Genomic DNA, 25,762 nt, shown 5'->3' on the forward strand with positions numbered 1-25,762 from the left:
ATCAGATGTCTTGTATCTCTTAGATTCTCCTGATTTCCCATGCAATGGCATGTCTGCCTTCAAACTGGATCATTGTAAAGGTTTTCTCCCTAAACCCCAGATATAAAATTATAACTTTTATTTTTCTCAGACCACACCCCTAGGAATGACTTTGACAACATGTCATTGTAACGTGTGTTAAGGGGGTGGAAAAGAGTCAGCACACTTACTATAAAACAACCTCCCCCCAGCTATTCATGCTACATTTATGGCCAGTTATAGTTTAAATAATTACTTTGCGAGCAATTACTAGATAAGCTTGTCACTGTTTGATAACGGGGCAGTTTAATGTGATTTGAAAGATTTCTAATCTCAAGTATATGATTAAATTCTAATTAGTATAGAAGCAGGGGCAGTCCTAGTTATTCCGGGGGCCTGGGCCCTAGTGATTCTGGGGTTCCCTCCCACTTAGGGTTGCCAGGTCCCCTTCACCACCAGTGGGAGGTTTTGGGGGTGGAGCCTGAGGAGGGGGTTTGGGGAGGGGAGGGACTTTAATGCCATAGAGTCCAATTGCCAAAGCGGCCCTTTTTCTCCAGGTGATCTGATCTCTATCGGCTGGAGATCAGTTGAATTAGCAGGAAATCTCCAGCTATTACCTGGAGGTTGGCAACCCTACTCCCACTTGATGCTGATGATCAAATTCCCAAATATGCTCTATAGCCTAATCTTTATTACTTACTCACCAGTTTTTGTATTCTGGCCTTCTCTAAAGACCTGGCCTCCTTTACTGGTGGCAGTGCCAGTTGAGTCAACATACCCGGGCCATGGACAAGAAGACACATGTGACACACCTCTGTGCGTGCCTTCTTCCTGTGCAGGTGCGGCTGCCAGATGAAGACAGCTGGCTGGGCAGGCATGGCAAATCCTTGCTTGCAAGGAGGCAGTAAAAGTCTGACTGGGTCTGGGGCGTGAGAGATGGAGATGCTGCACAGTGCCCACCCACTCATTCATTCACAGAAATAAATGGAGATAGAAAAAAAAATAGAAATAGAGAAATAAAAGCATAGCTGCAGAAGTTTGCTATGGGATTTCCTGAAACTAGGAGGAGCAATTGGTTTCCCTTAGGCTCCTGGAATAATTAGGAATGCAAGAAGAGTCTAAATTTCAGGATGGATTCATGACCCAAAATGTTAAATGGGAGTATCTAAGAAACAGGGTTTACTGAGAAAAATCCCCCAGAAATTTTTGTCAATGGTAGTATCAGCACTAAGAAAGACAGAACTAAGAGAGAAAAACAAGACAGAGTATATTGAAAATTAAATATAAGTATTATTTAATGAAATAGATATAAGATACGCCTAAGTTGGAAAACGGATTTGATCTTACTGTTCTAATTGTCTATCAATCCCTCTTTCTCTGAGTAACATTGACATTTTAAGTAATATATTGAAGGCAATCAACAGGAAATCAAGCATTTAAGTATAAAACGAGGATTAGCACCTAGTCTTGTAGTAAGAGTATACTAGTACAAGTTAAGAATGTAAATAAAATATAAATAGCATTTATTTCTCCCTCCGGAGTTATGAGTAGGGTGGATCCCCTTTTTCTTCCCTTTTCCCCTTTTCTTTTCTGTACCCCATATCTTTAAAAGAAAATAAAAATATATTAAAAAAATAAATTTCAGAATGGAGTTGGGGTTTTTTACTGATTGTTTTTTGGAAGGTGGGGTTATTCATTTTCGCTCAGCCTATTCCAGACTAAGTTGGGCAAGGGGAAAGTGCTTACCCACCATTAATCATATCCCCTTAATTATACAAGAATATATGCAATGCAGTTTGCTGACTTGAGGTTTTATGCCACAATTCAGCGAAGTGAAAATTCCCACCATCCCTCCAGCAGTTTCTGATTAAAATAAAAACTTTAATAAGAAACTGACAGCTGCCACTTAGGCTTTAAAAACTGTATCTGGAAATATGCTTACATGAAATTTGCTATGAGCTACTTGTCACTTCCAGCAAGCAGTCTACTTTACATGCCTTGTGGCATGCACCATATTTTTCCATTCTTCCGTGACTTCCAAATCATGCTAAAACTGCAAAAATGTCATGCTTTAATCAGGTTATATCTCCTACAGTAGAAAGAGAGCATAATTGTACAAAAAAAAGAGTTAACAACAAAAACAATAGTCAATAAGTTCTAAGTGCCTGCCACAAGATTTCCCATGTAACTGCCTCCCAGTCTTCACAGGCTTAGATAACTGTGAAAGGAAAATTGACAAGTGGATAATTTATAAAGTCTCCCTTTTCTGCAAGATTACATTTCTGAGAGATGCTGAAGAGCAGGCCAGAATGTTCTTGGAAGTGTGCATAATCAGTAACTCCTCTTTCACTCCCAGTCACAAGTGTGGATTAAATCCTATGTTTATGGAAAAGACCAGCATTACTGCAGATTTAACTGCATTTGCGGACAGGAAAGATGCAAAAGACAGTTCAACAGCAGTTTCATAAGAGGTGGATCAGACCAGTGGTCCATCTAGCCTGCTGTTTCATACAGTGATCAAAACCTTTTTTAGAAGTCTTAGGATATAATGCCTACCATATCACTATTATCCACATGTTTGTTAATCCTCTCAAAGATCTCCGAAAGATTGCTGAGGCTGGACATCCTTTGCAGAAGCTATTCTGATTTTGCCTCAGCAGGCCATGTTCTTCTATTCAAGGATCCCCAACCTTGTTCAGTATATGGGAATTTTGAGAACACTGAGTGGCAAGGTTGCCAACCTCCAGGTAGTAGCTGGAGAACTCCCGCTATTACAACTGATCTACAACCGATAGAGATCGGTTCCCCTGGAGAAAATGGCCGCTTTGGCAATTGAACTTTATGGCATTGAAGTCCCTCCCCTCCCCAAACCCCACCCTCCTCAGGCTCTACCCCAAAAACCTCCCACCTATGGCAAAGAGGGACCTGGCAACCCTACTGAGTGGACACCATCACAAAATGGCTGCAATGGGTGCTGGGGCAAATCACAAAATATTGGGAGGTTCCAAGCCAAGTGTCCCCTGTGCTGAAAGCAGCTATTTCTGAATGGGTGCTCCCTACAGAACCAAAGATGATGCTCCAGTGAACTGGAGGAAAGCCAGAAAAGTCAGAAGGAAGTAGGTGCCTGATGGGCGCTATGACAGCCATGACACCATACAGGGAATCACTGGGTTATGCAGTTAATACCTTTACTAATTGTTTCTGCTGATTTATCTGTAAAAGACTTTAAGCTAACTAGTCTGTAACTTCCTGGATCTCTCCTTGAGCTCATTTTAAAAATCAGTGTTTGCTAGTTTCCAGTGATCTAGGTAAGAAGGTCAAATTTAGCAACAAGTTACCTGTGTATTTCAATTCTAATGTTAGACACCCTAAAGTAGCATATCCTATACTAACTTTTGCTTCAGTTATTTATTCAGTCTTACTAATATGGAGCCACACAGCTGGAAGGAATCTTACAAGCTCTTTCAGTGCAGATCATCCATAACTGATGGCTGTCCCATCTCTGCTTGAAGGCTTCAAGCAGGAGAGAGTTCACAACCCCTAAGTAATTCCTTTTATTGTCAAATTGCTCTTACTGTTAGTAAGTCTTTCTCAGCATTCAGCTGAAATCTGCCTTCCTTCAACTTAAACTCATTAGATCTAGTCTAGATCTAGCAGAACATTATAAAAAAAAAAACATAAAGCCAATTTAAGACCAATAGTAAAATACATATATAAAAGAAGACAGTGATGGATGGGGACTGGCAATACCCCAGGAAGGAGGTTTTGCAATTTTGGTGCCACAACCAAGAAGGCCCACTCTTGGGATGCCGCCAATCTAACCTCAGAAGGTGGTGGCATCTGAAGCAACACCTCAGAAGAAGAGAGCCTTCTATGAGAAAGCACTTCAGGTAGGAGTATGATCATGCTCTCCCCCTCAATGTTCTCTTCTTCATGCTAAATAACCAAGTTCCTTTAACTTCTCCTCATATGACTTGTTTTGCGGATTCCTGACTGTCTTCATTACTCTAGGATCATTTACCTTAATGTTGACACAGAGACTGTGCATACACACTTGCTATCAATAGACAAACACATGAGAGTTGAGACTTACACGTACTGAAGGCAGAGCAAAATTGTATCCACTAATTCCACCTCATGTAATCCACTAATTCCACCTCCAGTATATTTCTGGAGTTCTAATCAAAATTTTCAGTAGAGATCATAAACCTATTTGTCTGGTTGAGGAGGATTTTCTTAAATTGAGGGGGGGGGTAAAGATCCCCTGGGCAAGCACCAGGTCATTCCTGAGCCGTGGGGTGATGTCACATCCCGACGTTTACTAGGCAGACTTTGTTTTATGGGGTGGTTTGCCAGGGCCTTCCCCAGTCATCTTCCCTTTACCCCCAGCAAGCTGGTTACTCATTTTACCGACCTCAGAAGGATAGAAGGCTGAGTCAACCTTGAGCTGGCTACCTGAAACCAACTTCCATCGGGATCGAACTCAGGTCGTGAGCAGAGCTTGGACTGCAGTACTGCAGCTTAACTGCACCACAGGGCTCTTTAAATTGAGAAAGGTAGTGAATATTAAGACCATGGGGTTTTAATCAGATATTGTTTATGAGTGAGCTGAGATCTTCACCACATTGAAGGAATATAAAGGAACAACCACCATCTTGAATTCTTAAAATGTGTTTAGAAATTAATTTATCATAAATTTACATCCCTATTAGCTTTCATACTTTGAGAAACTTCTTCCATATATTCTTACAATACATGTGGTCTATATATATCTAGCTTTGTTTTCCATCTTTACAGAGACTGATCCCAACACAGAACTGATAAAATAATAAAACTGATAAAATAATAAAATTGATAAAACAATCATAAGTTGTACCACCCTCCTGAACTTTCCATGCCATTGGTAAGAAAAATACACCCCAAACATTCAGAGCAACTGAATTAGTATGGACATTGAAATGCAAAAAAGAACTAGTAGAAAATAGTCTGGTGCTGGATTATTGCACTCAACATACTTTATTGCTAATTCGAATGCCAGATAGCATGTGAAAATACTCTTCAGGGAAGTGCAGTTGCATGAATAGTCCTTTTGCCTCAAGAAATCGTGTTGGCTGTTTTCAGGGAGTGGTGGTTCTGCCAAAACCTCTTGAAACTTTCCAAGTTTCATAATTAGTTAGTGAACCTCTAGTCTTGGTCCCATCCAAAGGATTGCATGAAGATTATCAAAAGTAGTAAAGCAAATTATATCTCAAAATTGTTTCTGTACTCTACAGTGAAAGGGCAAAATAAGATACAACAGGGTACACTACTAAAGCATTGTTATAATTATAATATATCATATGTGTGTGTGTGTACAGTGCCGTCAAGTCGCAGCCGACTTATGGAGACCCCTTTTGGGGTTTTCATGGCAAGAGACTCACAGAGGTGGTTTGCCAGTGCCTTCCTCTGCACAGCAACCCTTGTATTCCTTGGTGGTCTCTCATCCAAATACTAACCAGTGCTGACCCTGCTTAGCTTTTGAGATCTGACAAGATCAGGCTAGCCTGGGCCATCCAGGTCAAGGCAATATATCATTTGGCATTATATTTATTTGTTTAATTTATACTAGCACCCTTTCCCCACAGCTTACAACAGTTAAAAATACAATAAACACAGGGCAGCTTACAACAGTTAAAAATACAATAAACACAGATACAATAAATGTGATAAATATACATGTAGAAGACATTGCAATGATGGGGGTCATACTGGGAGAGGCAGTCCTGCAGATAGGATGGTCCCAGACGGTTTAGAGCCTTATAGGTTAAAACCAGCACTTTGAATTTGCCCTGGAAACTGACTGGAAACCACTGCAGGTGCTGAAGTATTAATGTTATATGTGCAGACAAGGGAGATCCAGTCAGCAATCTAGCAGCTGCATTCTGGACTGCCTAGTGCTTCCAATGTATCTTCAAAGGCAGCCCTACATAGAGCACATTTCGATATTCTAATCTGGAGGTGACCATCACATGGATCACAGTGGCAAGGTCAGAGCAAGACAAATAGAGGACTAGCTGGCGAGCTCAGCATTAGGTGAGATAATGCTGTCTTTACCACCCCTGGACACATATCCAACCATATGATCTCCATTTTTGAAGGATTTAACTTCAGCTAGCTCTCACCTAACCAATCCACTATGGTGTACAGGCATGAAGCAAGGGCTGAGACAGCCAGGTGCTTTTCAAGCAGGAGGTAGAACTGGGTGTCATGCACATATTGGTAGCACCCAACTCTAAACCACCTGACAATCTCCACCAGAGGGAGCATATAAATATTAAACAACATCAGGGAGAGAATCGACCTCTGTGGACTCCACAGGTTAGGGCCCATGGAGCTGACAACTCTCCTCTGATGGCTAGCCTCTGTGAGCATCCCTGGAGGAATGAGGAGAACCACCTCAGTGCAGTGTCCCTCACCCCCAGGAAGGCTAGCTGGTCGACTGGTCTGGACCCTCAGTCAGAACCCTGTTGATGTCAGCCTGAGAGAGCAGGCTGAAGGAGTCCAAAAAAGGACCCAACATGGCAGGCGGAGTATCCAGTCTGCACCTGGTTCCAAACCTGGAAGCCAGGTCCTGGCAGAAGGAAGAAACGTTATCTACAAAAAAAAAAATGTCATAAAAGAGTCACAGCTAATAGCCAAATTGTTATCCTTTTTAGGAACTGCTGCAAGAGCGGTCAACAAGCCAAATTAGTCTAATTGCACTGCACAGAAACCAGCAGATGCAATGGGGGTGGAGAAGTAGGGGCATTTATATCATCTACAAGAAAATGCATGTGAAGGCTGTAGACAAACTCATAGTCTTTCTTTTTAAAAAAAGAAACCTTGAGTCTCAAGTGGGAGGGGACATAATCAGCACACATACTCAATAAACACCTCAAATCATTCTCTTATTCTAACCCTGAACTTCCACAGAGCATAGCATCCAAAGGTTTGTTAAGTGTTTTCTTCTTGACTATAAAATCTCCATGTGTATATAGTACAATGAAGTGAATACCAAGTAAAATCTGGATTGTATTGACTGATCAGTTATGATAATGGAACATAATCATTTATCTTACTTTGGATCAAAGAAACATCATCCAAATGTTTCTTGATTTATTTTTTTAGTACCTATGATAGGTAGGCCCTGACCTGGATGGCCCAGGCTAGCCTGATCTCGTCAGGTCTCAGAAGCTAAGCAGGGTCAGCCCTGGTTAGTATTTGGATGGGAGACCACCAAGGAATACCAGGAATACTCTGCTGTGCAGAGGAAGGCACAGGCAAACCACCTGTTAGTCTCTTGCCATGAAAACCCCAAAAGGGGTCGCCATAAGTCGGCTGCGACTTGACGGCACTTTACACACACACATGATAGGTAGAGGAGTTCATGCAGGTGAGTTGTCCCATAAGGATCTCCTTTTGCTAAAAGTGCAATAAGTTATAATGAGAACAGATAACTGTGCTATCCTCCATGGTATTCTATCACCAACCACTAGGTCACTATATGTTGAGTAGTGGGTTTTAAGAAAAAGGACCATGTGGCATAAGGGCATACTATTTGGCCCATTGTGGATATCTTCATGTTCCCTGGGATACACATGTTTTTTTTCCAAATCCAAATACCATTACCAAGGCCATGTCAGGTTGGGAAAATGTCATGGTGGAAGGAGGCTGAAGCCCATGTATACCATACCATGGTCACAGGTAGGGCTGTGCATATCGAAAAAGCTGAACCGAAAATAAAACTGAAATGAGCCATTTTGGCAATATTCGGGTTTCATTTCGGCCAAATACCCAAACCTGGGAATCTGCCCAAACTTTTTTTGGGTTTTGGCTATTCGGCTTTTGCGGATTCTCCATTTTGTGGCCATTGTTGTGTTTAAAGGAGAGCTATCTCCTTTCTTCGTATCCATGCCCCCTGGCAGGTTTCCAGGGCAGCAGGAGGGAGGGAGCAGGCATCTTGGAGTGGCCAATGGGAAGCCTCACTGGAGCTTCCCCATGTGGCCAATGGCAGCAATGAATTTTGCATTGCTGCAAAGCCAGCTAGTGCAGTCTACCTGGATTGCAATAGAGGATAACCTAGGGAGGTGAGGGAGGAGGGCCAGGAATTCTCAGTGGCTAATAGGAAACCAGGTAAGGAAGAACAGTGATCTTTGGTCAATCTCAGAAGGTATTTTTTGGCTTGAATTATTTTCAATTTTTTCTGTGCTTGGCCAAAGACCATAAAAGCAGGTCTGGTTCCAAGACCAGGCCATTCCTCACAGAGACTTGAGAGAGTTTGGTGGCAAAGCTTGGCTTTAGCTCCTGCCTGATTCTCCCTCTGCGTTCCTGAATTCTGGTGCCTTACCTTGACCTGCTGCTTGGATTGGATTCCTTCCTACCTGCTGCCTGGAGAGGACATTGAAGGGTTTGAGATATCATCATTTTCCTTTAAACTAGTAGTTGTATTTGGGGCTTATTTTCTATATTTTGGTACAAGTCAGCAGGCTTGGCCTGTTGGTTGATTGTGGGTTTTTTTTCTAGTTTAAGGGGGTGATTTTATCATTTGAGGGGGCTTGCTTCCATTTCTCCACTGCTTGCTGTTTCAAAGTTGCACTGTTTGAATTTTGGGGTTTTCTCTGCTTCAAATTTTGCTGGCCTTTACTTGAAACGAAGGGGTGATTTGATTATTTGGGGGGGGGGCACTGCTTTATTGTTTAGGTTCTTATCATCAATCCCATTGTTGATTTCAGAGAGGTTTTTTTGTGGCTAAGCAGTTTGGTGTTTTCTTGTGTTCTCTGGTCTGCATAAGCACACAATGCATAAGCACACTCTCTTGGAAGGTTTCTTGTTCAGCCATGGTAAAGTTTACCATGCTTTTCTATGGAGGAGGGGGCAACCACTTCGGGACCCCAGACTCTAACTGTGTACTCAGTAATGTGTGAATCACCAATAGGTAACTCCATTTATAAAATTCATATATGAAAAACAATTGTGTTAAAACATGCCAGATATTTTCACCCACACCTATTTTATTCCCAAATTCAAGAATTGGAAATGATTTCATACCCATCCCATGTTAGAGGTGCCATCCAACCCCCTCCCCAAATGATTTGGTGTGTTTTTCCCTATCTTGTTACATTTTCTTACTGGTCATTCTTGCCAGGCCTCTCCCAGTCCTGGCACCCTAAAGAATTTAAAATAAATTCTTATTTATTGATTCAGTGCATGTCTAGGAGAGGCTTGGCCAGTATGTACAGAGTCAAATTGCACATAGGCAGGCTGTGCAAATTAACATAGCCTTTGCATACCACCTCACAATGTTGAGAAATGGAAAAGGCACAGGTGACTAGAAGGTGCTTGAAGTAGGTAACAAACAAGCCACAAACAGTAGAACAAGTAAAACAAATTTACATTTCTAGGGTGATGTAGCTAGACTGCTCAGAAGGATGATAGATATTCCTAGCAACTCTGCCAATCTACCACTAGTCCACCCATGAGAAGAGAGCCCCATAATGCTGCAAGGTCGTGCTCAGCCATGTGCTTCAGAAGAATGACAAAGGTAGATATTCCAAATAAGGGCTAGTCTTTAAAAAAAATTTCTGTAATCAAAAGTGAGAGACAATACAGATCTAGATATAGTGCTTGCCCTGTGTTTGTGCATTTTTGAGAGGTAGGGTTGCCATGTGCCTGCTGGAGGTGAGATATCTTCCACTCCCTGCAACCCTGGCCTGCCAGCTAGGGTTGCCAGGTCCCTCTTTGCCACCAGCAGGAGGTTTTTGGGGTGGAGCCTGAGGAGGGTGGGGTTTGGTGAGGGGAGGGACTTCAGTGCCATAGAGTCCAATTGCAAAGTGGCCATTTACTCTATCGGCTGGAGATCAGTTGTAATAGCAGAACTCCAGCTAGTACCTGGGGGTTGGCAACCCAACTGCCACCACTCCAGCAGCTGACAGGAAAATTTTTTTTTAAAAAAAACCACTGTTTAGGGGAGCCTGAAGTGATATCAGTCCTCTCTAGGAAACACTGAAAACTCTGGTTGTGCCACAGAATTTCTGGTGATTCCTAGAGGGGTTGATATCAATTCCAGGCTTTCACACTATTGCAGATGGCTGTCCTCCACATCCCCCCCCACCCCGCCCAGTCTCTTGTTAGTTGCCAGGCTGGACCAGGCAACCCTAGGAGAGAGGAGAAAGTAAAATTTTAGTGCTGACTGGGAAGATCTGGGGAAGAGCATGCTCTTTCCATCAGCAAATGTGGAACATCTTGCTGATTTTGTTTCTCTTCCTAGTCACACAGGTAATTGAGGCCTTGGCCTTTGGCTCCCAGCCTGAAGGTCATAGCTTAGAGATGGAAGGAAGATCTGCTAGGAGATAGAGGGAGATTTGCTTTGCACTAGGAAGCCTCCTCTCCCCACTTTCTCTTGTTTATTTCTATTGAGTGTGTGTATGTATTTTGTATTATAACCTGTTGGGTGCCCATTGGTAGGGCTGCCAGCTCCAGGTTGGGAAATACCTGGAGATTTTTCGAGTGGAGCCTAGGAGAGCGGGGTTTGTGGAGGGGAGGGACCTCAATTCCATAGAGTCCAATTGCCAAAGCGGCCACTTTCTCCAAGGGGAGTCATCTCTGTTGCCTGGAGATCAGTTGTAATATTGGGAGATTTCCAGCTACTACCTGGAGGTTATTCAATTACAAATATAAACAGAACTTGGATTGCAACCTGGAGGTTGGCAACCCTACCCATTGGGAGAAAATCAGGATAAAAATAAACAAATAAATAAATAAACAAGCAAATACGCAAAATGTTTCAGACATGCTTAATTCCTCAAATGATGGTTTTAGATTTTTGATTCTTTGATTTAGGATTCGTATGTCACACTTTATTCCTTAAGCATAATTTACATATTTTTAACTTGTATAGTCATTGGGTTGATTCAGTGGAACAGTTTGCAGAATGAGCTGATGGAGTGGATCCCTCCCTCCCCAAGCAACCTGCTGCTTTCCCTGAAATTCTTCTCTAAGGATTGGGAGACTCTTTCAAGAGAAATGTGCCACAGGATGAGAGCTGCAGTAATGAGGGAGGATGAAGCAAAATCAGTCATGAGGGAGGATGAAGCTACTCATGACTTGCATCAGCAAATGAGGGATTGTGAAACTATTTTACCTAATTCCTCATTGTTGTTATTCCCCCCTGTCCCGAGGTACATTTTGTTTGTAAGGCTGTTCCAGCCTTCAGCTAAGAGTTTCAGGACAAACAGAAAGCTGCCTAAGGAACAAGAACATGGGGAAAATCCCACTCCAGCAATACTTTCTGTGAGCTGTTCCAGTGAATCCAACTCATTGGCTTGACCAACATTTTGGAGTTGTTTGCCTGTATGAGTCCTCTGCCATAGATTTACTGATTTACTGGGACTAGTCTCAGCACCAGTTATTCGATAAAACGGAAAGCATGTTTTGAAGACACGGGTAAATCCTTAATCATGTGGGGTTGGATCCAGAATAACATATTCACATATACACAGATTTCCACACATGGATTATGCTTTTCTTGCTTTCCCCCTCCCATGGCAGCCTGAAAAGCCGTCCAAAATCCTATTCTTGCTAGGGCTGTCAATTCGGTTCGGTCCGAACTGAAAATCAACCGAATTTCCCCTGATTCGGTGATTTTCTGTTCGGACGGATCCGAACTCAAAACTGGCGGGCAACCAGGGGGGCCGAATTCAGCGAGTTCGGGAGTTCGCGAATAAATTCGGCAAATTCGGCCCCCCTTCAGGGGAGCCCGCTGAAAGGCGCGGGCTGCCCTTTAAACTGATCTGAGCCTCCCAGCTGGGAGGCGCAGGTCAGTTTAAAGGGCAGCCCGCCCCCCTTCAGCGGGCTCCGCTGGAGAGGCGCGGGCTGCCCTTTAAACTGACCTGCGCCTCCAGCTGGGAGGCGCAGATGAGTTTAAAGGGCAGCCCGTGGAAGGTGAGGGCTGCCCTTTAAACTGACCTGCGCCTCCCAGCTGGGAGGCTCAGATCAGTTTAAAGGGCAGCCCGAGCCTCTCCAGCGGAGCCCGCTGAAGGGGGGTGGGCTGCCCTTTAAACTGATCTGCGCCTCCCGGCCGGGAGGCACAGGTCAGTTTAAAGGGCAGCCCGCGCCTCTCCAGCGGAGCCCGCTGAAAGGTGCGGGCTGCCCTTTAAACTGACCTGCGCCTCCCAGCTGGGAGGCTCAGATCAGTTTAAAGAGCCCCCGCGCGCCTTCAGGGAATCCCTCTGAAGGCGCGCTGGGGCCGAATTTTCCCCCGAACTCCGGATCCCCCCGAATTACCAGGGATCCGAAGCGGGGGAGTTCGGACTTCGGCACGTACCGAACCCACAAGGGTCAAATTCGGCCGAATCCGAACTGTACCGAATTTTTTTTTTGACAGCCCTAATTCTTGCTGCAGGATGAAGGAGGTGGGGAAATCTTGGTCCTTGGGTAGAAATCCTTGCCCTGTTGAAATGTCTAGTCTGGATCCAAGCTGAGGTGCATGATGTGACTTCCTTAGCTATATGCTTCGCATTTAGGTATCCCGGCACAGTTGTAATGTAGGTTGTAATTTGTAATTTTCATAATTTATTGTTATGGCCATTGGCCAGCATAAAATAACAAAGCAATACAGGTATCTATATAACATCAATTAAAAATAGAAGGAAAAAGGAAAAATAAAAAGTAAAATAACATGGCCCAAAATAAACTGATTAAATACATTATCAGCATAATAAGGTACCAAATAAATATTGCACATTACTTCACCTGTCACTCATCATCTGATGAATCACTAATAATATAACCCTTTTTAATAATGTAAGTTGTGTTTTCATCTGTGGATGATATTTTTTGGGACAGAAGATTTGAAATAAAGCACAATAATTATGCACCTTAGATAACTGAAGCGTTCTGTGGTGTGTGCCCTCAATATCAAGCTTCAAGCTCCTTGACATTTCTAAAGTTGATAATCTACTACCATGACTATTATTAATATAACTAAGGTACTATTTTCTTGTTTCTAATGTAGGTCTCCAACATCTATGTGTCAGATTGTAGGGCTCATTTCCTGTAACTGGCTGTGATTTTTTTTTAAAGTCCCATTAGAAAATACACATTTTTGGCGCAAAGACAGGCATGGTAGTGGGTGCCAAAGTCTATTTATTTATTGCTGCACAAAATCACAGTGTTCTGGCAAATCCTCCAATGGACATGAAAATCAAGCAACTAATATAAGAAAACTAGAAAGATATTCCTATTTGATGATTGGAAATAAAACAGCAAAAGAAAAATTGTATAAAAGATAGTCAGAACAACAATTTAATACCACAAAAGAACCAGAAACTAATCACTTTATTACCAAAGTAAAAGCAGGCCATCTAATTTTGTGGGCCATGTTTAAACTGTTTTTTAGTAACCAGAAGCCTTTAACATTTTATGAGAAAGCTTAAAAACAGATGCAATTCAGTCAAGTGCCAGTAAGAAAATGATGGTGACTTTTAGGAGACTAATCTATGCTACTCCATTGTAGGGCAAAGATAAAATCCAAACTTATTTGCTAAAAAGAATCACTTTAAGATACACATCTTGGATTGATGCAAACAGTTTTTCCACTGTGGAAAAGGGGAAGATAAGATCACCTTTTACCATTCAAAAAGGTAATGGTGGGAATCGTAGGACTTGCATGGATGAAAAGTATGTGCAATGGAACTGGAGTAAGGAGATAAATTAAATGACATTGATTGAAAAAGCTGGCAGGGTATAAACCTACAGATTTGAATACAACAACTGTCAAACATGATTTTTTGTAAATTGTTGTCGAATTTATTCCAGCTTTATCTGAGGAAAAGCTTACATATAAAAGTGTTTTTACATCCACCCTGACTTGGATGGCCTAGGTTAGCACAGTTTCATCAGATCTCAGAAGCTAAGCAGGGTCAACCCCGGTTGGAAAACCAGCAAGGAATTACAGAGTGGCTATGCACAGGCAGGGAGTGGCAAACCACCTCTGTTCATATTTTGCTTTGAAAACCCTAGGGGGTTGCTGAAAGTGAGCTGCAACTTAATATCCCTTTTCACTACCACCATTTTACTTCCACTGTTATTTAAATCATTGAACCAAGACGAAAACTTGTGGTAGCCAATACCTGGGTATTTCTGCTGAAGCAATCAATCAAGATGGGGGGAAATTATCTGACGAATCACAGCACAACAGCGCTAACAATAACAAATAAAGCAAAAGTTGACTTTAAAGAAATCTCACTGATTTTATAATAGACACAATTCACTATAAAACACATCCATCAAATATGAATCACAGCCTGTGAAGGACCATCACTCTTCCAGCCTACAATACCACACCTGTTGCCAGAGAATGTCTAGAAAGAAGCCACAATAGAATAGTCTTCATCCAGATTAAATAAATTTAGTAGAAATAAATCAGAAATAACATAGGAGAGCTTTTTTGCATTCATCAATTCAAGAAAGGAAGAAAGAAAAATCACTTACCTAGAACTCCTAGCCTGTAGTTGATAGTGATAACAATGACATTTCCATAACTTGCAAGTATGCTGCCATCAACCATGTTCCCTGTTCCTTCCATGTATGATCCCCCATGGATGTAGACCATCACTGGCTTCTTGTTGTTTTGATCATGTATATCTAAAAAAAGTACAAGTAAGGAAAACACAAGAAAGTAATAAAACTATTAAAGGAAATATGTAGCTTTTTTAAAAAAAGGCAATAAATATGTGTTTTTTTTTCAGTTCATCATATTTCTCATCCACCAGCCACAACCCCTATCAGCATCTCCTGGAAGAGGTCAGAACATGGCCGAAGTACTACTGGTGTCTCTTATTTCAGAAATGCAGTTGTGGAGTAAAGTGCACCTGATGGCTATTGCTACTTTCAGTGTTCATACTGAAGCTGTGTTCTTTTTTGGAATAATGCTGGTACTCAAGAAAGCATAGGAATCTAGCATGTTTGCTAGACATTTTAGGAAGCTTTGCAGTGGGGGAATTAATTCACAAAAATGTCATCAGAATATTCACAACATAAAGGTGTATTTTTTTTTAAAAAATAAACAATGTTTTCTGGAGATAATTAAAAATGAACCAAACAGTATCAACCAAGGTCTTTCTATTCATCTGCAACCTGCAGAAGATACTGTTACAGTTTTCAAAATATATACAACAAACTAATTGCCGCCAACATTTTGCCTACATTAAAAGTGCAAACTGAACTGGCAAGAGGAAGATTCCTCAATCAAAACAACCAATAAATGTCATGTGAGGCTAAGACCAAACCACTGCATTTGTGTTGTCGAAGACTTTCACGGTCAGAGTTCATTGGTTCTTGTGGGTTATCCGGGCTGTGTAACCGTGGTCTTGATATTTTTACCAAGACCACGGTTACACAGCCCGGATAACCCACAAGAACCACTGCATTTGTGCTTTGTTTAAACTAATCAACAGTTACTCTGACAGCTTCCGGGCTGTTTTATTAGAAAATAAAGGCCAATCTACATTTTCCTTACCGCCTAAGGATGCCACCAAAATGTTTTTCCCTCTGTGTGCAATCCACTGTCAAACAAGAAGAACCGGCAAGCCAGCATTACAAAGCGCAGAGGACACTGAAGTGTTTATCTCTGCTGTGTGGATCATCCACCACAGCCAAAGTGCTTTGGAAAGACAATACAAAATATCGGTCTGGTATAATAGCCTAAAACATGTTGCTACACTCTATTAGGCATGATGAACCTGTGAAGATTTTGAAGATAAATCCATTCCTTTCAGCATCCAGAGCAAATGGTGTACAGCAGGTTGCTAGCACTCCTCTCGGCTGAGGGAGGTGAGTGGGAAAGAAGGAGAAATGGCCTCCAGGGTTTATTATCTGCTACCTTATAGTAAACCTGCCTGTTACCTGGGATTTCTTGGGAATTGCAATTTTTATGTCAATAATGAGGGGATCCCCCACCTCTTCGCCTCCCCAAAGCTACTTTATTCTGAAACTGATGTATGTTTTATTTTATAGTATCTCAAAAATGGTGGGGTTGAAGTCTATGGGCATCTGAGGGGGGCATCAAATGGAAAAGCAACAACAAAATGCATTTGCATGCTCTAGAGCATGTGCTTGCTTATGAATGGATCATATTAAATAGATTTCTCTCTCAAATAATTCTGAGTCTTTTAAAAACGTTATATGTTGGGATATCTGGTCAGATATCAAAACCCTGGCATGGTAAATGAAAAAAAAAACTTTTCCAGTAATGATCATATTTTTGCTCCAGATATTAATTATATCACCTCCTGTTATCTAGCTGAAGGTCATATCATCAACCCTCTCCTGCCCTGATTGCTAAGCAGAAAAGAGGAAGGGAGATCTATAGAACTTGTCAGCAGGCCATTTGAGGAGATCAGAGGAGGTGACCATAGCTTGTCAAAGTCTACTCCAGTAAAATAAATTTCTGGCCAGAAGCCTTGCATGGAGTTCTGTGTTTTGAATATAGAGTCATGATCTATTTTCTACATGTGGAAAGAAACACTGTAGCAGTGGAGAAATTCATAGAAATGCAAGCAGTTGCAATAACAGGGAAGTTACAAGCTTGAATGCTGTACCCAAAGTAAGAAAGGTCACAAAAGTCATAGTAATTCTGAACTGTTGAGAAAAAAAGGTGATTAAGTTGTGACCTTATTCTATTATTCAAAGTAAAAACAAAGGTAGATATTGTCACAATCCTGCCCTGGGTCTGTGTGTTATCACATGCATGTTGTCTGTTTGCCAGTATGCAAAAGCATGTTTCCTCTTTGCTGCCACCTCCTCAAGATATAAAACCCAGCCTCTCAAGTAACCAGTGTCTTGGGGTAACCAGGTAAAGCTGCCTCTGAACAAGTACAAAGGGCAGAGCTGCCAACTACTCTAGCTCCCCCCCCCCCCGTGTGTATGTGTCCTTAGCTTGCATGAATGGTCTTCAGCATGTGGGTGGAATTTAGGGTTGTGCAAAAACAAAAACAAAAGGCAAATTTCAGGTGTGGGTTTATTGGGGCCAATTTTTTTCATTAAAAGGGTATTTCGGCTGTATTTCAGGGTCTACCGAAAAAAATTGGGTCCATTATAGTCTATGGGGATTTTTTGAAGCTCCTGTGGGGGCATTTTGAGAGATAGAGTTCCCTAATTTTCAGGGTAGCTTCAAGGGACTTTCTTTGCATGAAAGCTGAAGTTTGGTAAAGATTGGGTCAGGGGGTCCTATTTTATGGGGTCCGGAACGGGTCACCCCCTCCTCCATAGAGAAGCAAATGCTTCTCCATGGAGGAGGGGCTAAACCCCTTCCAGACACCATGAAATAGGACCCCCTGTTCTAAACTTTACCAAACTTGGGGGTTCATGCAAGGACAGTTCCTTGAAGATACGCTGCAAATTTGGTGACTGTACCTTGAAAAATGCCCCCCCAAAGGTAGCTTCTCAATGGAGGAGGGGGTCGACCCCTTCTGGACCCCATACAATTGGACCCCCTGACCCAATCATCACCAAACATTGGGGTTCATGCAAGGAGAGCCCCTTGAAGCTACCCTGAAAATTTGGGAACTCTACCTCCAAATATGCCTCCCCTAGTGCTCGTTTTAAAAATCCCATAGGGAAAAGACTGGGGAAAGCTGAAGCCGAAAAAAGCCAAACACCTATTCGGCTGATTCAGTGATCAACTATTCGGCTTCAGCTGTATTCCTAGGTTTTGGTATTCGGTAAGGGGTGGAGCTGAAACAGCTAATTTCAGGGTTATTTTCGGTTCGGGTTTATCGATATGCACAACCCTAATGAAATGTCAGACACTGTTTGCTTGCTTAAACAGGAAAGAGGTTTTATTACTAAAGATTTAACTAGAGCACATACATGGGGAAAGGCTATCATAAGGAGGACAATACCGAGCTAAGGAATGGAGGATGAGGCCCACTGGTTACTGCATCTGGGTAAAGTGTTTGAACCCAGAACAAAAGCAGATTTCACCTTTTAAAACGTCTGCCTGCTTAGGTGAACCCCCCCCAATTCAGAGTTGGGAATCCTGCCCCTTGTGGGAGCTGCTCAGCTCTCTGCCAATGAGACCTTCAGGCATATAATCCACATCTCTCTGTCTTCTCTCCTCGATCAGGTTTTATGATGCACAACCATCAGTTCATTTGGCAGGTAGGCCAAATGGCTGGTTTTCCCGCTGAACCCAAGTTCCTGTTTTCTCTGACTCTCACCTCTTTGGAAAATAAACAGTTGCCCTGGTTTCAGGGTCCCAATCATAATGGATATTGCAGTGATACCTGATATAGTGACTAGTGTTGGAATAAAGCAAAAAGAAGGCCTGAAATGTGTGATAAAACCTAGGCTGAAAGAAAACATTTAGCATAAAGTGATAAATTATCACATAAGGAAACAGCTGAAGCCAGAAAAGTGTTGAAGCAGAAGTAGGTTTGCCAATAGACTTAGAGAAAAATGGCCTGTCCTTTTAATAGAGGCTTAATATGTGGAAATGGGGAGCTGAAGCTTTTCCTGGCATAGAGGTAAATAACATCACCTGGTAAATAATATCTTATTAAGCCTCTATTAAAGGGACATCCATTCTTCCTGGCTATTGGCAACACTGGTGGACTGCCACCACAACAATTATTAAATATGGTAAAACATTGAGACTTCATGGATGAAAAACTTTTCATTGAAAATGGTAAAAAACTGAAGACTAGCTGGAATTTAAAAAAAAAGTATTGGTGTCTTCTTGCCATTTATTTATGTAGCTATCTATATTTGTGACTGACATCAAAGGGAGAAACATCTTAATACAATAATGTCAAGGTTCTAGCCTTCAGGGATTAACTTTACATATGGGGAAAGGTCTGGATCTGCTGGACTTGATAACAAGCATCTAATATGGAATAGGAACAATTAGATTCTCTGTATACCCACCTGGGATGACATGATTGTTATCACTTCCCTAGTGGCTCCCACAACACTTTCCAATTTTTTATAAAAACTCCCACCCACATGACACTCAAGTGAAGGGCATCCCAATGCTTTTGTTCTTGTGGATGTTTTATATAAGCATACATACACAGGCTGTGTCCACACATCAGTGGATATTGTGCTGCAGTGATAATTCACAATTAGTCTATATTGTCCACACAGGAAACCAAATTTTTTACGTGCAATGACCGCATATTAACTAATGGTGTGTGGATGCGGCTAAAGAAGCCAAACCAACTAGGTGGCCATTTCTATACACTCCTGGAAATAGGGTTGCCAGCTCTAGGTTGGAAAATATCTGGAGATTTTGCCTGGAGATCAGTTATAATAGCGGGAGATCTCCAGCCACCACCTGGAGGTTGGCAACCCTACCTGGAAATAAAATGGGAGCAACTGCAAAGTAGTGGCACCTTATCATGTGAGAATGTCATATAGAATTAAACAAACTGAACAGGTTGCTTCTAATCCTCTTGAAATATTCCATACTGAAGACAGAAAAAGAGAAACAGCAAATGAGGTAATTGCATCCACTGTACAGTACACATTGGGGGAAGAGAAAGAGGGGAAAAATGTGTAGGTGAATTTACAGAATGTACTAAAAGGGATAAAGGAAGAGAGAGACATGCAAGGTTTCAAGTTCCATTTTCTCTTCCGAGGCAAAAGTTGGGAAGAGGGGTAAAGGGAAGCATCTCGTTGTAAATAATATTTATGTTACTCACTTCACACATATTTACAAATAACCTGTACACATCTCAAAAGGAAATTGCAATCATCTAAATGCTAATTTGTGTCTTAAAAATGGGGAAAAAAAGGAAAGTTGATTCCAGATAAGAAGAAAATAAAGTAGCACACTGAAATGTGTGTGATTAAATAAAGGGGGAAAGTTCATATTCATGCATATCAGGGTTGAGCTTTGGAACAAAACCAAAAAATACCTTCATCTTCCCCACGATCATTACTGGTTATATCATCTGCGCTTTTCTTTGTGTTGGCTCCTGGGGTCAGAGTGAGCAGGAGAATAAAGGGAAAAAAGAGAATTCAAAAACAGCAGGTTCTCAAAAATGTTAAGAAAAAAATAGCCAAAAAATTGGAAAAAGAAAAATTCAACACAAAAAGTCAAAACTTGAACTGGAAAAAATAAAAGGATGCAAACTTCACACTAACATAAACTCTAAAATAAATTAGAAAATACGAGTTGGAAAAAAATTATATGTTGTGACAACACAATTAAGTTGATTAAGAGTTTAAAATTTATAAGAAAAAATACAACACTGTAAACACATAATTCTGTACAACTCAGAATCCTTGTTGCACTATCATAGTACAATTTCACTCAAACAGATTCTTAAGAGCAGAACTGGAGTCTGTAGTGAAAAAATTCAGTTGTATATGCAATACCATGTTTACAACAGATCTGTAGTTTGGAGCCAAAGATCGGCATAACTAGTTCCCTGCATCCAAGGGAAACGACGGATTACTCTCTTTTTAAAATGCAGGAAGTTTCATAAGTCGTTTGTGATCTGGTATGTTTTTCTTTATGCATTCAAAGATAAAAAGTCAAAAAAAATTCCACTGTACATCTACAATGGTCTTTGGCACCTTTGCCCCAAACCTGGGCAAAAGTAACTCTTTGGATCCTGAAAATCACTGTAATAATCACAAATTAATTAGAACGTTTATTATCAACAACATAGTTAATGCAAATAAATGTAAAGCACTTCGACATATAAAAGCCAGTGTGAAGGACCCAGACCTCCATATGGATTCATAATCCATATCATAGTCATACAAAATATATCACTTGCCATGTCAGTAAAGACACAGTTAAAAAAGAAATCAAGCATAAATATTACACTTATTGAAAACAAACAATTTCACACAATTCTGTGTGTACAGAACAAGCTATGGTGAGATTATCCATTCCTTCGTTTGCATGCTTAGGAGACAGCTACAGGGAAAAGAGATATCAAGGTGAAAATTCATTCACATCCCTACCGCGTTGCACTTGCAAAAGCATGAACCTAGATTGGGATTAATCATCCCCTAAAGTTGCAGTGGTTTTCCTGTATAATTGGGTTTAGGGTGTTAAGCGTAAGGCCCTACCTTCCTCAACTGAACATTTTGCCATAATCAGTGATTTCACTTAAAACATGCACATGAATGTCTTCATCTAATTGAACATGGGATAGAATCAACCCAAAATGCCCATGGTGAACTTGCAATTTAGAAAAAATGAATATCAGGGCCACAATCTAAAGAATCTTCAGTGTAATAAACATGAATGGCTTCATTATTAAAAGTGGAACTGTGTGCAAATGCAATGCTTCCTACAAGATGCATCTTGGATACATATAATAAATCCAAAGCAATTTCTTGCAGAATGAATCTGTATTTTTTTTAAAAAATCAGTGTATTTCTTGTTTTTGCTATTTGAGGACTTTCATATATAAGCAACACCATCAAACAAGGTAGGGAGGAACTATTTAAAGAACTTTCTACAGGGGTGGCACAGGTGAACTGGTGGCTTTGGTTTTAGGGTTGTGAACCTCCAGGTACTAGCTGGAGATTTCCTGCTATTACAACTGATCTCCAGCCAATAGATGTCAGTTCACCTGGAGAAAATGGCCGTTTTGGCAATTGGACTCTATGGCATTGAAGTCCCTCCCCTCCCCCAAACCCCACCCTCTTCAGGCTCTGCAACAAAACCTCCTGATGGTGGCGAAGAGGGACCTGGCAACTAGGGCTGTTGATTCGGTTCGACCCGAACTGAAAATCAGCCGAATTTCCCCTGATTCGGTGGTTTTTAGTTCGGGAGGAACCGAACTCAAAACCGGCGGGCAACCGGGGGGGGGCGAATTCAGCGAGTTAGGGAGTTCGCGAATAAATCCGGCAAATTCGGGGCCGTCAGTAAGCAGCATAACCGTCAGTAAGCAGCATTCTCCTCCCCCGGCCAATCGGTGGCCAAGCTGGGTCTTCTTCTGGCCAATCAGTCAGGATTGAGTACTGGAGGAATCAGCTGATGTGCGGCCCGGCCAGGGAGAGAGAGAGAGAGAGCAAAATCCTCGTGTGTGTGTGGGGGGGTGCTTGTGCACATTCGCTCCTTTCTGTGGCTGCAGGGGGCGTGTTTTTTGGGGTACAGACACAAAACTTTCAGTGGAGCTTCAGATGAAGCTTCTTAAGATACCCCCCAAGTTTTGTAAACATTGGGTCAGGGGGTCCCGAGATATGGGCTCCCCCCCTTTTTCTTTCCATGGCTGCAGGGGGTGCATTTTTTGGGATACAGAAAACCAAACTTTCAGTGGAGCTTCAGATGAAGCTTCTTAAGATACTCCCCAAGTTTTGTAAACATTGGGTCAGGGGGTCTCGAGATATGGGTTCTCCCCCTTTTCCCTCCCCCCTTTTTCCATTTATGTGGCTGCAGGGGGCGCTTTTTGGGGGCTATAGCCCCCAAACTTTCAGCATAGCTTCAGACAATCATTCTTAAGATACCACCCAAGTTTTGTAAAGATGGGTTCAGTGGGGGCAGAAATATCGCCTCCCCCCTTTTCTCTTTCCGTGGCTGCAGGGGGCGCATTTTTGGGGGTGCAGATCCCAGACTTTGAGTGGAGTTTCAGAGAAGTGTTCTTAAGAGACCACCCAAGTTTTGTGAACATTGGGTCAGGGGGTCCCGAGATATGGGCTTTCCCCTTTCCCCTTTCCCCTATTGGGATGAATGGATCAGCCGATCCTGTGTGCATCTCCAGAGCAAAACGTCCCGTGCCTAATTGGAATCATCTTGGATTACAAGTCCTCCCCAGCCCCTCCTGATGGAACAGAAGACAGCCACAGTAAGACCCCTTTGGGGGCTTTAATCTATAATTTTTCTCCTGTGTATGTGTGTGTGTGGAGGGAAAGCAGAGTCTGTGTGTGTGTGGGGAGGGAGCAGTTTCTGTGGATGGGGGGAAAGCCAAAGGGGGCTTTTGTCAGTTCTGCCTGGGGTGTGTGTTCCCCCTCGAGTCTCCCGCTCCCTGGTTTGAGGGGGGAGGTTTCAGTTGTGTGTCTTCTGGTTTTCCCTGTTGCAAAGGTGTTGTTTTACAAGGTTGTGTTGTTTTGCAGTTGCTTTGCAAACTTCTCAGCTGTTGTCGGGGCTGGGAGCTTTGTGCGTGGGCGGCAAGCTCTGCTGAGAGATGCACATTAAGGGTGGGGGGACCCCTTTCAGGGCCCATATCTCAGCCCCCCCTGACCCAATCTTTACAAAACTTGGGGAGTCTTTCAATAAACGTCTTTGAAGCTCTGCTGAAAGTTTGGGACCTCTAACCCCAGAAATGCCCCCCCAGAGCCGCGGAAAGGCATGATTGTGTTTTTAATGGCTTTATTCGGCCGAATTTTTTTCCCGAACTTTGAATTCCCGCCGAATTGAACGGACCCGAAGTGGGGGAGTTCGGACTTCGGCATATCCCGAATCTAAACGGGCCGAATTCGGCCGAATCCGAACTATACCGATTTTTTTTTAATTCAACAGCCCTACTGGCAACCCGATTTGGTTTGGAGATTGGAGACCTAGATTCAAACCTTTACTCAGTGACAAAAATCACTGGTGAACTAGGTCAAGTCAATAAAAATATGTGCTCTTCGCTGATTTCTTTCTGCAGAGGTGGCCTATAGAAACCAGGAAACAAACAACCAATTAAAATATATTAGCTTAAGTACCTCTTAACCTAGTTCCAGTTTCCTGTTTTTATCCAGGGTTTCCCTACCATGCCTTGCTCTGTTACAATTCCTGTACCCTTCTTGGGTACTGTCCAGTTATGGTCTCTTATCAGGCAGCAATGAAGTAGGATGCAAGTCCTGAGTCTCACTAGTTCTAAGCCTCTTTAATCGCTCAGCTTCTGGCCTTGTCAATGGTACCAACACTATATCTTCTATGTAGACAACAGATTTACTCTCTGATCACCCCAGGTACTGACTCTTGAAAGACCCCGAGTCTGCCTTTGAACGTCTGACAACAACAAAATATAGTTAAAATACAGAAGTAATTTCAGGAGAAAATCACTTGCAAGCTTCTTTTCTGACATCAGTAACATTTTCTATTCAAGCTATATTCTTTGAGCACTGCTGATCAAGACTTAGTGCTGTAACAAATGCAACTTGCCCTGAGACCTTTAGTTCTTCCCTCTGCTCTGACATTTCTAGTCGACAAAAAAGCAATTCAAAAGGAAAAATGAATCAGGTGAAAGGTGCTTCTTTTTAACCTTTGCAGAAACTTCCAAAAGGTACTTTTCCAGTTTTTTGTGTGTGACATCTGTCATGCTGTTGGTGTAACTTATAAAGCCATACCTGGCCTTTGTATTGTAACACTAGAAAGAATGCAATGAGAAAATGTACAAACCATCAACATATGAGCTACGTTCTCAGAGAATTTGTATAGATTCTCCAGTTCACAATATGGACAGTATAGATTCTCCAATTCACTTCATGTTCTTTCATTTAAGGGAGAATGATACAACTGTCCAATTTTCAGGTTTTGCTAGTAATCAGGGGCCACTGGCCTAACGTGTGCAAACTATCAACTCTGAAGACCATATGAATGTGTTCTACCAATGTTACCCTTCGAATTAATCATTAAGGCCCAAGCATCTTACATTACATACAGGGCTGCCAAGAGGCACCATGGGACCTCGAACAAAGATTCCACCTGTTCCCCATATGATCCTGATCCAAACCAAATATCATAACAAAACAAATAACTTGGCTTGTTGTTACCATGAATCGACAGTAATAAAAGGATCAGCCTGTCTGTCCATTTGTAGCAGGCATAACTCATCAGAGAATAAGGCTAGGAGGCTCAAAATCGGACCCAGCTTCAGGATGATTGTGGGAGTTCTATGGCCAACACTGAAAGGAATAGGAATATCCTGACCCAGATGAGATACCCATCCTGTGCTATTTGTAATGGAAGTTAAGCATCTCTGTGGCAGGCATAATGCTCCAGAAAAAAATGCTACATGTTTGAAAACTGGAAGTTGTGTGTGTGTGTAAAGTGGCGTCAAGTCACAGTCGACTTATGGCGAAACCCTGTTTCGGGGGGTTTTCAAGGCAAGAGACTAACAGAGGTGGTTTGCCAGTGCCTTCCTATGCACAGCAACCCTGGACTTCCTTGGTGGTCTCCCATCCAAATACTAGGCAGGGCTGACCCTGCTTAACTCTGAGATCGGACAAGATCAGGCTAGCCTGGGTCATCCAGGTCAGGGCAGATGGAAGTTACAGTGCCAAAAATGAGGGGAATTAGAACACCCTGAACCAGGTGATCTTCATGATAGGCAACATGTAATGAGAGAGCATTTAAGTAACTTGCTGTGTCTCTACTACTCAGATCCCCAATCTTCCATGGAAGTCCTGGGTGGCACACTCAGGAGGATAGGAGAACCATGTCGCTTTGGGTACCCATTGGGTAGAAAGATTGGGTATGACATTTGTGATAAGACTAATTTTAATGATATTAAAAAGATTGTGTCATTTGTCATATAGCAAAGTAGCCTTTACAAAGGCCTATTACATCTCCCACCAACACAATAATAATGATAACAACCCAGTGCCTGAACTGTGCGTTCTAAGTTCTGTTCCACATGTATAACCACTGAAATATATTAATATCCCATTACCATGCATGTAAAGGGTGCAGGAGAGGAGAAGCATCCTTTTACTACTTTGTTGTGTGTGTGTGTGTGTGTGTGTGTGTGTGTGTGTGTGTGTGTGTGTGAAGTGC

The 25,762-nt window shown here is 42.1% G+C and overlaps 1 protein-coding gene across 2 annotated transcripts in view; it reads right to left on the bottom strand.

Annotated features, from left to right (window-relative positions):
• The window catches only part of NLGN4X (neuroligin 4 X-linked), a 162,777-nt gene that overhangs the window by 76,989 nt on the left and 60,026 nt on the right, over window positions 1-25,762 (bottom strand). The window contains exons 2-3 of one of the 2 annotated variants that reach the window (XM_056861733.1): window positions 19,953-20,012; window positions 14,527-14,679 (exon numbers count right to left, since the gene is read on the bottom strand). In XM_056861733.1, the coding sequence (XP_056717711.1) occupies window positions 14,527-14,679; window positions 19,953-20,012 (213 nt within the window). The remainder of the gene's footprint in view (window positions 1-14,526; window positions 14,680-19,952; window positions 20,013-25,762) is intronic. The other variant, XM_056861734.1, reaches the window with a different exon arrangement.

This window comes from Euleptes europaea, chromosome 16 (assembly GCF_029931775.1).
Source record: "Euleptes europaea isolate rEulEur1 chromosome 16, rEulEur1.hap1, whole genome shotgun sequence".
In the NCBI taxonomy this organism is placed as follows: domain Eukaryota; kingdom Metazoa; phylum Chordata; class Lepidosauria; order Squamata; family Sphaerodactylidae; genus Euleptes; species Euleptes europaea.